Here is a 15644-nt window from a genome sequence, read left to right as displayed (position 1 = left end):
TGGTAGTACGACATCTGTTTTAGATCCTCAGCTTCCTGAAGTAAATGATGCTCTCTATCAATAGTAGAGGTCAATTATTCTTCAATTCAACTACAATCCATTGAACATAGAACATGAGTGCAAAGCAACTTCTATTTTATAAGACGTTAGTGTAACTAATCTATTTCTTATTCTTTGGCGCTCCCTGCTGACCATAACATTGTTGAACATAGCTTGCATTTTTTTTCTGTGTAGTACCACATTCTGACCAGTTCGAGGAGCTGTTTGTGGAATGATGAGTACAGGCAGGAAATATGTATGCTACACTTCATATATACAGTCAGATGCTACGAAAGCAGTTAGCTTGCCTGGCTAGCCAGACTCCTTTCTCCGGCCAAACGCTACGCCACGTGAATGACTAGCCTCACAAAGCCACCTGATCCTGCGAGCTTACATAAAATGATGTGCAGCGCAGCGTTTAATGCAGGGGAGAACAACTACCCCATCTCATTGAAGCCACAAAGTTCAAGGCCGACCGCCTTCATGGTAGCAATAATTACTTCTATTACACCAGATGTAAGTCCTTGAACCGATTATTTTCAAAAATCGCACACAGAATAAGTTATAAGGATCATTTAGTAGCTAATAGCAGCCTGCAGTACCCCGGTCAGCCTTTAATTTGAAAAACTAAAAACTAAACTAAATCAAATTTTATTGGTCACATGTGCCGAATAAAACGGGTGTAGACCTTACAGTGAAATGCTTATAAGCCCTTAACCAACAATCCAGTTTTAAGAAAGAGAAGTGTTAAGAAAGTATTTACTTTAAACTGAAGTAAAAAAATAAGCTTGGCCCCAGTGATGTACTGGGCGGTGATGCAACGAGTCAAGATGCTCTCGATGGAGCAGCTGCAGAACATTTTGAGGATGTAAGGACCCATGGCAAATCTTTTCAGTCTCCTGAGGGGGAATAGGTGTTGTCGTGCCCTCTTCACAACTGTCTTGGTGTGTTTGGACCATGATAGTTTGTTGGTGATGTGGACACAAAGGAACTTGAAGCTCTTGACCTGCTCCACTACAGACAGCCCCGTCGATGAGAATGGGGGCGTGCTCGGCCCTCCTTTTCCTGTAGTCCACGATCATCTCCTTTATCTTGATCATGTTGAGGGAGAGGTTGTTATCCTGGCACCTCCTCCCTATAGACTGTCTCATCGTTGTCAGTGATCAGGCCTTCCACTGTTGTGTCATCGGTAAACTTAATGATGGTGTTGGAGTTGTGCTTGGCCACGCAGTCATGGGTGAACAGGGAGTACAGGAGGGGACTGAGCACACACCCCTGATTTGTTGTTACCTACCCTTACCACCTGGGGGCGGCCCGTCAGGAAGTCCAGGATCCAGTTGCAGAGGGAGGTGTTTAGTCCCAGGGTCCTTAGCTTAGTGATGAGCTTTGAGGGCACTATCGTGTTGAACACTGAACTGTAGTCAATGAATAGCATTGTCAAGTAGGTGTTCCTTTTGTACAGGTGGGAAAGGGCAGTGTGTAGTGCAATAGAAATTGCATCATCTGTGGATCTGTTGGGGTGGTATGCAAATTTGAGTGGGTTTCGGGTTTCTGGAATAATGGTGTTGTGAGCCATGACCAGCCTTTCAAAGTACTTCATGGCTACAGACGTGAGTGCTATGGGTCAGTAGTAATTTAGGCAGCTTACCTTAGTGTTCTTGGGCACATGGACTATGGTAGTTTGCTTCAAACATGTTAGTATTACAGACTTGGTCAGGGAGAGGTTGAAAATGTCAGTGAAGACACTTGCCAGTTCGTCCGTGCATGCTCGGAGTACACAACCTGGTAATCTGTCTCTGAATGTTGACTTGTTTATGATTGTCTTGCTCACATTGGCTATGGAGAGCGTGATCACACAGTCATCCGGAACAGCTGGTGTTCTCATGCATGCTTCAGTGTTGCTTGCCTCGAAGCGCACATAGAAGTCATTTAGCTCATCTGGTAGGCTAGTGTCACTGGGCAGCTTGCGGCTGTGCTTCCCTTTGTAGTCCGTAAAAGTTTGCAAGCCCTGCCACATCCGATGAGCGTCGGAGCCGGTGTAGTAGGATTCAATCTTAGTCCTGTAAGATTGACGCTTTGCCTGTTTGATGGTTCGTCGGAGGGCATAGTGTGATTTCTTATAAGTGTCCGGGTTTTAGTCCCGCTCCTTGAAAGCTGCAGCTCTACCCTTTAGCTCAGTACGGCTGTTGCCTGTAATCCATGGCTTCTGGTTGAGGTATGTACGTACGGTCACTGTGGGGACAATGTCATCAATGCACTTATTGATGAAGCCGGTGACTAATGTGGTAACCTTTCAATGCCATATTCCAGTCTGTGCGAGCAAAACAGTCCTGTAGCTTATATCTGCGTCATCTGACCACTTCCGTATTGAGCGAGTCACTGGTGCTTCCTGCTTTAATTTTTGCTTGTAAGCAGGAATCAGGAGGATAGAATTATGTTCAGATTTGCCAAATGGAGGGCGAGGGAGTGCTTTGTACGCGTCTCTGTGTGTGGAGTAAAGGTGGTCTAGAGTTTTTCCCCCCCCCCTCTTGTTGCACAATTGTATTTTTTTAATGTTTTTATTTAACCTTTGTTGACCTAGGCAAGTCAGTTAAGAACAAATACTGATATCTGCGTCTTCTCTTCACAGGGATTTGGGCCTGGTCGGGTATCTGGAGTAAATCCTTCGCATCCGACTCGTTAAATAATTTATTTTGGTCCAGTTTGAGATGAGTAATCGCTGTTTTGATATCCAGAAGCTCTTTACAGTCATAAGAGACGGTGGCAGAACTATTATGTACAAAATAAGACTCTTAAAGAATTTAATTGAAATTTTAATTTAAAAAAATTGATCACAGGAACAATGAGAAAATATGGAAAAAATAAGTAAATAATTAAATGTTATATAAAGCAGCCCATGTAATCATCTGCCAGAGAGTAGCCCCAATCGGCCCGAGACCCAAGTAATACATTTGGGCCAGATAACTCACACCGGAATCGGCCCGAGCTCAATCCCTGAATCCTAGCCATAAGTAATACTGCATAAGGCGGCCCAGACTCGGGCCACATGATGTCGCCGAGTCTGACTCAGCCGGAATCGGCCAAGATCGACTGTGCTAGCTGGGGTACGTTCAACCATTTGGCAGCTATTTCGCTCCATAAAATGAACTTACACGCCAGAACGGTAGGTGGAAACAGTGCTACATAAGAAGAATAGGTAGGCTGTGAATGGCCTCATGTAACAGGGTTATATTGGTGATTCCCCTTGCCACTTTATTGTTAAGCCAATGTTGTTTTTTTGTCTTGCCTTCACCTACTCAACATGGCATCTCTTATTGGCTGGTTTGTGTGGCTTACTTACGAGGGAGGATGTTTCAGTTAGAATCGTCCCAGTGAATAAGCACCAAACCAGCGGTAAATTGTTGGTTGCAAAGCACTGTACGTCAAAATGGATTTTTATACTCCCAAGTGATGATTTGAATGTACAATTTATATCAATTCGTTTGTAAATGTTATTAGAACATTACACAAGATGCAGCGTTTTTTTCTTCATATTCTTTGCATATTTTGCATATCTAGCTAATGCTAGCTAGCAACTTACTGTGTCTGGTAGTGGAGATTCGTACATTTTGTACAGTGTGTGAGTGCAGAGTTGGAGGGTGAGCCGTGCAATTTTGTGCTGTTTCTATCAGGTACATTGTTAAAAATAGTAGATTGTATATTGTAATTGCAGTATTATTTTGGTAACTATGTTGCCCAATGAACAAGCACCAAACCAGCGTGCGTGAGTGCAGAGTTAAAACCCCAAAAAGTATTTTATTTACATTTTTTATTAACAACAAATCAATACTGGAAGTACATGTGGGAACCCAAGTATATATAAATAATATACAAAGGACAATTGGGATAGGGTACAATATCACATTACACAAGGACCCTAAGGGACATACATACACTTATTATTCTAACAACTTTTTTGTTAGTAGAGTATTTTATTGTCTTAAAATACAGTTCAATTTCTTTTTGTAAGGTAAGAAAATGTGGTGTTTTGTTTTTAAATTTACATTTGTGAATATGAAATTTGGCCAAAAGAATAATGAAATGAATTACATAAAAATGTTTCAGCTTATTTCTATCGTAGTGCGTGAGTGCAGAGTTAGATGGGAAGCCGTGCATTGCATGACGTGCTGTTTCTATCAGAATAAATCTCCATGACTGGTGCTACAAGTTGGTTCGTGTCGATGATTGATTGTACACAACGCAAGAGTACTGTTACACTCACACTCCAATACAGTAGGAGGCGGTGTAAACACCCCACGGTTGCGATACGCCAATACAAATTTGAGGAAGAAGAAGAAGAACGAATCGTTCATGAACTCACGTCACTAAAGCTCGCAGGATCAGGGGGCTTTGCGAGACTAGCGACCGACAGAGCAGCGGAAGAATTTAGTGTGAGAGTCGTCAGTCTAGCAGTTGGCAGCCGATAGACAGCTTCCATTTACACAAAAGCAACTCCCGCGGTTGTCCTGCAAGCTACGGCCGGCGTAAGTGTTGAGTTATTACTTGCTAGCTAGATAGATACTACAATTTAACATGAGTTGTTACGCAACTAGATACATATCAGACAACCAGTCGGCAACGAGTGCTCATGTTACCGTTAGCTAGTCAGCTAATGTTAGCTGCATTGGTGTGTTAAAACCTCATTACCGTTGTCCTGGCAGCAGGATATTATTCTGGCAGGATGATCGCGGATATTTATTCAAAATAAGAGTCCCCATACAAAGATATGCTAAACTTTGGCAATATCGTTTTTTTCCCACTCTAGTGCAATATAACTGTTTTCACAGCGTTGCAACAAAAGCGGCAATCAGAAGTTGAAACGATAACAAAGCGTAGTCCCCACAGCTTTTTTACTGAAACAGGGAAGGGATGGGTCTGGAGAAGTGTTCAACTCTCAACTTAATTGACGGAGTTATGGATGCAAGGACTGACCATCCATGAAATCAACATTATAGTTTTAAGCATGTTTTAAGGCTAAATTAATGGAACATTTGACCAACTTTTATTTTTTATATTGTATTATTTATACCTGCATTTCTGTAGAAAGTGTACACCAGTACTAGTATGTTGAAAGCTATTATGTAAGGCTATATGTTGCCTAGTTAAATAAAGGTTATATATGTAAAGAAATACACTTTTAATAAAATACAAATATATATGTGATTGGAACTACTCCATAGTCTACAAAACATGAATTGGTCTATTGTGTTGGGCAAAGGGTTTAATAGAGCGTGCTGGTGACTCCTTGTTCCCCCTCATTCCATTCACTGATATGCAATACGCTGCATATGAATTAAATATTGGCTTATAGAGAAAAAAAGTCTCTGCCGATGTAAAAGTAGGGTTGGGATTACTCCCTAGGGTCTGTAAATATGGTGTTATTTCTTGGGGGACTGAGGTTTACATACCCAGCAGCACTTTCAAATCCACCCATTCCAGTGGTCCAATGAATTAACTGTAGGCCTATAAATTACATATTGGCCTACATAAAAATAACTGCTTTGTTAAAGTGGGGTTGGGAGTACTCTAGGGTCTGTAGAAACTATATATGGTGTTATTTCATGGGGCACTGAATAATACGTAGTGTTGCTGACCTTATATGCCACCCATTACATTGGCCACAATGCAAGTCACTGTATATGTATTACATATTGGGTTAAAGATATATTTTTTTACAAATAAATCTTACACTTAGGATCCCAGCATAAGTATAAGCAGGTGGGCCAACAGGTGAGGCTTGAGGCTAGGGTACTAATGGGGTCCACTAGAATTGGTAGTCCTGGAGATCTGGCCAGCATTACTTCCACTCCCAGAAGTCAAAGTTGCACCCATGCACCGCAGTTCCTCGAACGAAGTGTCAAAATTGGCATAATCATCACTCAGGTGTACTTTATCGTGGCACCAGAGGCACGGTGAGCCCTTCTGTAAGTCACACCCAGCTCCCGTGCTTGGCATTGATACTCCAATGCTAGCTGCTCCTGGTACTTTAGATATTTTGGGAAGTCAAGGATTTGGCATCGGCACAGTGCCATCCACTAAGGCACCAAGGTGGGAACCACCAGCACAAACTGAAAGAAAAGGATGCACATTATATTTAGAGATGAATGCCAAGTTTTTGTGACACTAATTATTTTATGCAAATGAAACAACTTCTCACCTCATTATTCGAGATCTGTCTCGGTAAGACCGTCTTGTAATGCTTGCTGGGGTTGATGGTTGATTTCCCCCCCCTCAATCCCCCAGTGCACGTATTGGTTTTTGCCCTAGCACTATACGGCTGATTCGAATGATCAAAGCTCGATGATGAGTTGGTTATTTGAATCATAAATTCCTTCTTGCATTCTTCAACATTGATTAAAATGTAATATATTTTCAATGAGTTGGCCACCTTGCAATGTTTTGAAATACAGGCTTTTATTTTAAAGGTTTCCTCATTACCATAGGAAAGTGACATCTTTGTTAGTTTTGCTAGCAGAAACATTAAGACCTCCTAGCTAGCCAAATACAGTATCTATGGGTGTGATGAACCTGTGGGGGTGTTTTAAAAAAAAAACACAAAAAAAAAGCACCTTTTTTATATATCCTTCATTAGTTCATTTGAATTATCTTGGTGTGTTAGCTAGTAATTAGTTATACTACTAGCCATGTTATGTTTGTTGTCAACAATTGTTTTGCACAATCAAATATTTGTTGTTTATGCTACCGTTCGCTAACTGTGCACATAAACTAGCTAGCTACTGCATCCTTCAACTTCTGCTCTCTCTGCTTTCAAGATGAAGAGGTGATTGCAACTAATTAGTCACTGCAACTGGTCATCAGCTTGGACTGGATGCTGTGTAGGCATATGCGTTATTGTTGTAACGTGCTCAGCAGCAGGAGGTGGAGAGGGTTTGCAGTCCCGTGCCACAGTCAGGGATGGACACCTGGACACCGAATCCTCGCGCAAAACCGTTCATCCCTCGCCAGCAACGGAGCCTCTATCTCACCTGGAAGTACAAATTAACTAACAAGCGAGCTCTCCGCCGAGGCTGCCAGGTGAACCCAGATACATGTTGTTTTGCCAGTTCAGCTACCATTCACTGTCACTTTTGGTAAGCCTACATTTGAGGTGTTTTTGAGAAATCAACTTGACTTTTTCCTCTGTGCAGGCTGGAGCGGTTCTATTTCTGCTGGTCACAGTCATTGTAAATATCAAACTAATCTTAGACACAAGAAGAGTAGCCAATGAGGAAGAGGCAGTGCAGGAGTATGGTAAGTCTTGTCAATTCTTCCATTTCTTTCACACTTTTCCATTTTCCATGTAAAAAGCTGTTTCTCACTTACTATAGCCTAACAAAGTTGTTGATCTATGGAATTCATACTGCTGAGCAATGTTATGTCAACTTATGAAGCAACGTTCCACAATTCAAAATGTCTGAACTTTCCCGTGCTCGTTTAAAGACGACGCCCTGCCCAACATGGAGACCCCGCGCAAGACAGCGAGCGGTAGGAAGGTCCTGGACATTGAGGTGTACTCCAGCCGCTCCAAAGTCTATGTGGCAGTGGACGGCACCACTGTGAGTACTTGTAGGCATTTCACTATAAGCCTACCCTTTTCACACTACTGAGCCAAACCCAGCTGAACTGCACTGGCCTAGGTACATATCGTCCGTAGTCTCTGGAAAAGACCATGTTTAAAAAGAAATTGAATTGAAAAAGATCTGAGCCAGCGCAGTCTGGCTCTAGTGTGAATCTGGTTTATTGTTGATGTGTGTCCTATAAACTGGGTTTCATAGTGTGATTATGATGTAACTATTGATATTGGAAGGTGCTTGTGTTGTCTGTGTGTCCCTCTCCAGGTGTTGGAGGATGAAATGCGGGAGCAGGGCCGAGGCATTCACGTGATAGTCCTCAACCAGGCTACAGTAAGTAAGCATTTCTGACTCTTCACCTAGAGACACACTGAAACTGGTGGGGTTTTTTTTTTCTCTGCACTTGTGAGCAGTGTTTCAATTTAGCCTTTGTTTTTCAAGCATTCATGAACCGCAACATGTCGATAACATAGTGAGATGAAACTACTAGTCTTGGTAGTAGGCAATTCCATGGTAAGAGTGATACAGAGACTCAGGTTTTTTCACTTTAAAATGTCAAACAAAAACCAATCATTGCAAAGTTAAACAAACCACACAACTGTACGCACAAGGTCTACTTTGAACAATTCCCACGTTTTGCTGAAACACTTTTACTTGAGCAACAGTTAAGATACGAAGTTTGTTAAGACAATGGTTTTGGATGTTTGTACCGTCATTCAGTTACCAAACTTTTCATTTGCCTTGTTCTCCAAGTAAATGTGTTTTTGTAAAATGTTCAGTGGAAATTGTTAAAAGTATGGTTTAACTTTGCAGTCATTGGTTTATAGTTTAACATTTTTAAAGTGAAAAATCTCGTCTCAGTTTGTTACTGTGGAATCGCCCTATTGCTAAACCAACCTCTCCTCTCTAGACAAGGTCTATTTGTAGGTCTGCAGCATAAATGTCACTTTGTTGTGTGTGTGCAGGGCCATGTGATGGCCAAGAGGATATTTGACACCTACTCTCCCCATGAGGACGAGGCCATGATCCTCTTCCTCAACATGGTGACGCGTGGCAGGGTCCTCATCTTCACCATCAAGGTGAGTCACTCACTAACTCCCTTCCGGCTTTGCATATATTATAGTATAAGCTAGTTCTTGATGCACTAGTAGTGACTTGCATCAAAGCTATTGTATTTGCATGCAATAACCTTGATGCGCTAAATGGGCTAATGTAGAGTAAGGCTAATTAATTAGCCTGACGATGCAGTGTTTTGTGTCTGTCTGTTTGTGTTGTATTGTTTACCTTTAGGATGAGGGGACGTTCCACCTGAAAGAGTCTGCTAAAAACCTGCTGAAGGGGCTTGGGAGCCAGGCGGGCCTCAACCTCAGCTGGAGAGACATGTGGACCTTGGTGGTGAAGAAAGGAGGTATAGGAACAGATGTTCACTCACTCTTGAAACACACACACACACACACACCACACACACACACACACACACACACACACACACACACAGAGATCAATTTTCACACAAATGGCAGTTAAAGCTAGGGGTGTAAACGTTTAAATGAAATTGGGATCTTTACGTTAAGAAAAATCCCTAACCAAAGACTTTTTTTTGCTCCACAAAATGTAAATCAAAGTGCAGTTATCACAAAACGTGTTATAGCCTAACTTGATGACCGGCTATAAAGGCCTGGGGAAAGTTGTAATTTAAGTAAAACCAGAGAGGAAGAAGCGAACGTAAGGCTACTTTGGTGAATTTGCAAGGCATACCTTGACATTGCAAGGTATAGATTAATTATTTCTGCCTGCCCCCTCCTCTCTCTCCCATGCGCTGGCTCGCCTGCTCTTTCTCTTCAATAATAATGTGAGTGTGTTCAGTCTTTGGTCTGTTGCATGTAGAATATTCTAAGCTATTCATTGATGATAAGCCCTGCTTTACTGAAGTTGCGTGAAATTGCAACATATTGCATTGCGAGATACAGCTTTTTTTAATGTATTGAAGATGGGCCTAGTGCACGGTCCTGACTGTCTGCCTGGTGGCCGACCTGCCTGTACTGTGCCCCTCCCCTCTCTCTCTCCGTTCCTCGCTAGTTCGCTATAAAATATGCAAGCGTTTGATTAGTTGCCGTACTAATTCCTAGCGGAATCGAATCTTGATATTCAGAAATGGGAGTCGACACCGGGAGTATCGGCTCCACCACTACATCATTGTCTTTAAGTTGGAAAAATGCCAGAGACAGGCAAGCGACCTTAGTGAATTCCTGTATGGCAATACCTCGAGAAGTAAATGCAAACTTTGCGAGGTGGAATTGAGGTACAGTAATGGTATTTAAAAAAATATCTAACTTAATTTAACCTTTATTTAACTAGGCAAGTCAGTTAAGAACACATTTTTATTTACAGTGACGGCCTAGGAACGGTGGGTTAACAGCCTTGTTCAGGGGCGGAACGACAGATGTTTACCTTGGTCAGCTTGGGGTTTCGATCCAGCAACGTTTCGGTTACTGGCCCAACGTTCTAACCTCTTGGCTACCTGTACTACCATTACAACAGTAATGGTAGTACAGGTGCAATGCTTATCCATCTGATAGGGATGCACTGTGAGACCCAAACCGCTGCTGGCAGCAGCGCAGCTGCATTGTGAAATGTTATGAATTTTTCTTATCGTTTTATCATAGTTTTTGTCCATTTGTGTGTCATGCGATGTGGGCGTGTTGATGATGAGCTGCTTGGGATGTTTGTTTTCAGGTCAGTTGTATGGTGAGAAACACTCCAAGTCCCCAGCCCTGTCCACCTGGGGAGATCCTGTTCTACTGAAGACTGAGGTGCAGCTCACTGCTTCGGAAGGTACCTACCTAGCCTCCCATCCCCTCTACTCCCTCCTCACCTTGCTCAACAATGACCAATCATCCTTTATATGCAGCTATTAAGAGAAATGATCTCAAATATACAGTCGATGGTGAAAGTCTACCCAACCCTTGTGCAGTCTTCACATTTTGCTGCCTTAAAAATCTATCTTTAAAGGGGTTACATTAGAATTTTGTTCTACTGATCTTCATAACCTACTCCACACTTTCAAAGTGAAAGAAAAATAAGATAACATTTTCCATATGAAAATCAAGATGTGTTGATTGCATATGTCTTCTCACCCCATAGTGGAAGCTTCTTTTAAAAACGGAATAATTTTGAATAAGATTCTACCAATCTTGCACAACTCTTAAGGCAATGTATATCAATTGTTCTTGTCAAAAATGGCTCAAGCTCAGTAAATATGGTTGGGAACCTTTGATGGACAGCAATATTCAAACCTTGTCTCTAATCTTCAAGCAGATTTAAGTCAGGACTGAGACTGGACCATTCAGGAACATCTCACCAGCTCTTGGAAAGCCATTCTGGTCTGTCTTTGGCATTAAAATGTGTGTAATTGTCCCTCTGAAAAATACAACTATTCTTGAGTTAGGCTTTCAAATCAAATTGTATTTGTCACGCTTTCTAAACAGGTGTAGACTAACAGTGAAATACTTAGTTGTGGGCCCTTCCCAACAATGCTGAGAGAAATACAAAAATAATAACCCGTCAAATATACAATGAGTAACGATAACTTGGCAGTACACATGGGGTACCAGTACCGAGTCGATGTACAGGGATACGAGGTAATTGAGTTAGAGTAGTATTCATACCCCATGGCTTTTTCCTCATTTTGTTGTTACAAAGTGGGATTAAAATTGATTTAATTGTAATTTTTTGGTCAACGATCGACACAAAATACAGCAAAGCAGACTGAACCAGGTTTTCCTCTTGGATTTTGCCTGTGCTTAGCTCCATTAGGTTTATTTTATCCTGAAAAACTCCCTAGTCCTTAACGATTACAAGCATACCCATAGTATGATGCAGCCATCACCATGCTTGAAAATATGGAGAGTGCTACTCAGTAATGTTTTGGATTTCCCCCAAACATAACACTTTGTATTCAGGACAAAAAGTGAATTGCTTTGCCACATGTTTTGCGGTATTACTTTAGTGCCGCGTTGCAAACAGAATGCATGTTTTGGAATATTTTTATTCTGTACAGGCTTCCTCCTTTTCTCTCTGTCAATTAGGTTAGTATTGTGGAGTAACTACAATGTTGTTGATCCATCCTCAGTTTTTTCCTATCACAGCAATTAAACTATGCAACGGCTTCAACCCTCTAGTCTAAGCTGGGGGGGAATTGTTTTAAGATGCTCATACCAAGGATCATGTATCTATTTGATTTAAAATTGTAGGCCCCCCCCCCCAAAATACACTACCGTTCAAAACTTTGGGATCACTTAGAAATGTCCTTGTTTTTGAATGAAAAGCACTTTAAAAAAACAAACATTAAATTGATCAGAAATACAGTGGAGACATTGTTAATGTTGTAAATGACTATTGTAACTGGAAATGGAAGATTTAAAAACGTTTTATTTTTTAATGGAATATCTACATAGACCATCATCAGCAACCATCACTCCTGTGTTCCAATAGCACGTTGTGTTAGCTAATCCAAGTTTATCATTTTAAAAGGCTAATTGATCATTAGAAAACCCTTTTGCAATTATGTTAGCACAGCTGAAAACTGAAACTTAAAGAAGCAATAAAACTGTCCTTCTTTAGACTTGTTGAGTATCTGGAGCATTAGCATTTGTGGGTTCGATTACAGACTCAAAATGGCCAGAAACAAATACTTTCTTCTGAAATTTATCAGTCTATTCTTGTTCTGAGAAATGAAGGCTATTCCATGCGATAAATTGAAGATCTCGTACAACGCTGTGTACTACTCCCTTCACAGAACAGCGCAAACTGGCTCTAACCAGAATAGAAAGAGGAGTGGGAGGCCCCGGTACACAACTGAGCAAGAGGACAAGTACATTGTTGTCTAGTTTGAGAAACAGACGCCTCACAAGTTTTCAACTGGCAGCTTCATTAAATAGTACCCACAAAACACCAGTCTCAACGTCAACAGTGAAGAGGCGACTCCGGGATGCTGGCCTTCTAGGCAGAGTTCCGGTGTCTGTGTTCTTTTGCCCATCTTAATCTTTTCTTTTTATTGGCCAGTCTGAGATATGGCTTTCTTTGATTTAATTTAGAATGACAATAGTGTAATGATGGTTTTATTTATCAGCAGCAAATAATTTGACCACGTGCCTTGCTGGTTGATATCATTCTGTTTTACGTTATAAAAATAAGCTGTTATGGGACTGTTTTATTTACTATAACTATTGCTAATCACATTTATTGTAAGGGACACAAAAACATGCTACGTGTTGCAGTAGGTCTTTTAAAATATTGCAAAACATATCCTTGACTCTATCCAAGTTGATGAGCAGGAAACAAACGATGCCAGTCAGCCTGCCCAGCCGGCCCATCGAAACTACACCTAAACCACAGGAGGTTGGTGGCACCTTATTTGGGGAGGACGTGGTAATGGCTGGAGCGGAATAGGGGGAATAAACACATGGTTTCCATGTATTGATGCCATTCCATCTTTTTGCTCCATTCCAGCCATTATTATGAGCCATCCTACCATCAGCAGCCTCCATTGACCTAAACTATACCGAAGAAAATTTCACACATAATAATGGTTGGCCTATAGACAAGATTAAATGGACAATATCAGTTGTCAAATCGTACATGAAGAGAGAGGTGCATCTTGTAATTGACAGATGCAGGGAAAGGAGCATCACTTTATCAAATCACATGCAGGTAAAACATTTTCATTTCTATATAGTATCAGAAAGAAACTGCAGAATTTGCTCTGACACTTACCTTTGTCAAATAATGCAAAATTCAAGAGGTGCAGCTCCATTTTCAAATGTAACTTTTTCCAAGAGTATCCGTGCTGTCAATGCGTTCAGCACATGACCACTCACGCGGCAGCAGTGCTTTGACTACTTAGCAAAAACTAGTAACTTAATAAAATATGCTTTTTTGTCTTCAATGGATGAGTGGGCGATAGAAACCAGAACTGACAATGGTGCATGTGACTTCAATGAGCTGAATGATGAGGGTGATTTCAATTTGATTGATCTGAATGTTGAGAGGGAAGAGGATGATTGAATTTAGAACAATAGTGTAATGATGATGATGAAGAATTGTGGGCGGTGTAATTTATTTGATTATGAAAGCCTGGAAATGGTGTATATAATCTCTCCTCAGAGTCAAATCGGACACAGCACAACATACAACGCGTGTCGTTCACAATGGCAAGCCGAACCAAACTAATTGATACACTGACAGCATTGCAAATGCTGCAGAATTTATGAGTTGGAGGATTGGAAATTGAGCTTAAAATTGACGTTGCTGACTGTGGACCCGACGCATAAAGAGAAGACGATGCTTAAAAGCGCAGGTATAAGGGCACAATAGTGTCCGATACACTCAACAAATGACTTATATCTTGTGATTAATATATTTCCACAAATATTTCTTTATGCATTTCATCCTTTACAATTGCTCATGCACTGGTGCTTTTGTTTAGGAATACGGCAAAAAAAATTCACCTGCTCACTTGGTTATCTTTTTTGTTTCTACTTTGTTTCTACTTTTGCAAGCATTGGATGTCGATGTTTGCACACCTTGTGGTTTGATATGCATCTGATGCATATGCTGAAGTAGACGCCCGGCAACGTTCTTCAGCAGGTACTTATAGGCTGAAAGGTTAGGCTGTTCTATTTTTTGTTTGTATTTTTTTTTGCACTAAACTACACTGCTCAAAAAAATAAAGGGAACACTTAAACAACACAATGTAACACCAAGTCAATCACACTTCTGTGAAATCAAACTGTCCACTTAGGAAGCAACACTGATTGACAATAAATTTCACATGCTGTTGTGCAAAGGGAATAGACAACAGGTGGAAATTATAGGCGATTAGCAAGACACCCCCAATAAAGGAGTGGTTCTGCAGGTGGTGACCACAGACCACTTCTCAGTTCCTATGCTTCCTGGCTGATGTTTTGGTCACTTTTGAATGCTGGCGGTGCTTTCACTCTAGTGGTAGCATGAGACGGAGTCTACAACCCACACAAGTGGCTCAGGTAGTGCAGCTCATCCAGGATGGCACATCAATGCGAGCTGTGGCAAGAAGGTTTGCTGTGTCTGTCAGCGTAGTGTCCAGAGCATGGAGGCGCTACCAGGAGACAGGCCAGTACATCAGGAGATGTGGAGGAGGCAGTAGGAGGGCAACAACCCAGCAGCGGGACCGCTACCTCCGCCTTTGTGCAAGGAGGAGCAGGAGGAGCACTGCCAGAGCCCTGCAAAATGACCTCCAGCAGGCCACAAATGTGTATGTGTCTGCTCCATCGGTCAGAAACAGACTCCATGAGGGTGGTATGAGGGCCCGACGCCCACAGGTGGGGGTTGTGCTTACAGCCCAACACCGTGCAGGACGTTTGGCATTTGCCAGAGAACACCAAGATTGGCAAATTCGCCACTGGCGCCCTGTGCTCTTCACAGATGAAAGCAGGTTCACACTGAGCACGTGACAGACGTGACAGTCTGGAGACGCCGTGGAGAACGTTCTGCTGCCTGCAACATCCTCCAGCATGACCGGTTTGGCGGTGGGTCAGTCATGGTGTGGGGTGGCATTTCTTTGGGGGGGCCGCACAGCCCTCCATGTGCTCGCCAGAGGTAGCCTGACTGCCATTAGGTACCGAGATGAGATCCTCAGACCCCTTGTGAGACCGTATGCTGGTGCGGTTGGCCCTGGGTTCCTCCTAATGCAAGACAATGCTAGACCTCATGTGGCTGGAGTCTGTCAGCAGTTCCTGCAAGAGGAAGGCATTGATGCTATGGACTGGCCCGCCCGTTCCCCAGACCTGAATCCAATTGAGCACATCTGGGACATCATGTCTCCCTCCATCCACCAACGCCACGTTGCACCACAGACTGTCCAGGAGTTGGTGGATGCTTTAGTCCAGGTCTGGGAGGAGATCCCTCAGGAGACCATCCGCCACCTCATCAGGAGCATGCCCAGGCGTTGTAGGG

General features: G+C 42.2%; 1 protein-coding gene across 3 annotated transcripts in view; it reads left to right on the top strand.

Annotated features, from left to right (window-relative positions):
* Positions 1 to 4363: 4363 nt before the first annotated feature.
* The window catches only part of pomgnt1 (protein O-linked mannose N-acetylglucosaminyltransferase 1 (beta 1,2-)), a 29098-nt gene continuing 17817 nt past the window's right edge, over positions 4364 to 15644 (top strand). Inside the window, exons 1-8 of one of the 3 annotated variants that reach the window (XM_014168768.3) lie at positions 4364 to 4562; positions 6949 to 7113; positions 7227 to 7329; positions 7519 to 7634; positions 7917 to 7982; positions 8615 to 8728; positions 8940 to 9057; positions 10386 to 10484. In XM_014168768.3, coding sequence (XP_014024243.1) covers positions 6994 to 7113; positions 7227 to 7329; positions 7519 to 7634; positions 7917 to 7982; positions 8615 to 8728; positions 8940 to 9057; positions 10386 to 10484 — 736 coding nt within the window. In that variant the 5' untranslated portion in view covers positions 4364 to 4562; positions 6949 to 6993. Of the gene's footprint in view, positions 4563 to 6851; positions 7114 to 7226; positions 7330 to 7518; positions 7635 to 7916; positions 7983 to 8614; positions 8729 to 8939; positions 9058 to 10385; positions 10485 to 15644 lie in introns of all 3 variants that reach the window. The other 2 variants (XM_014168767.3, XM_014168769.3) reach the window with 2 other exon arrangements.

This window comes from Salmo salar, chromosome 23 (assembly GCF_965601325.2).
Source record: "Salmo salar chromosome 23, fSalSal1, whole genome shotgun sequence".
Lineage (NCBI taxonomy): Eukaryota > Metazoa > Chordata > Actinopteri > Salmoniformes > Salmonidae > Salmo > Salmo salar.
Note: the sequence above shows the minus strand (reverse complement) of the source record. Positions and strands in the feature narration are given on the sequence as shown.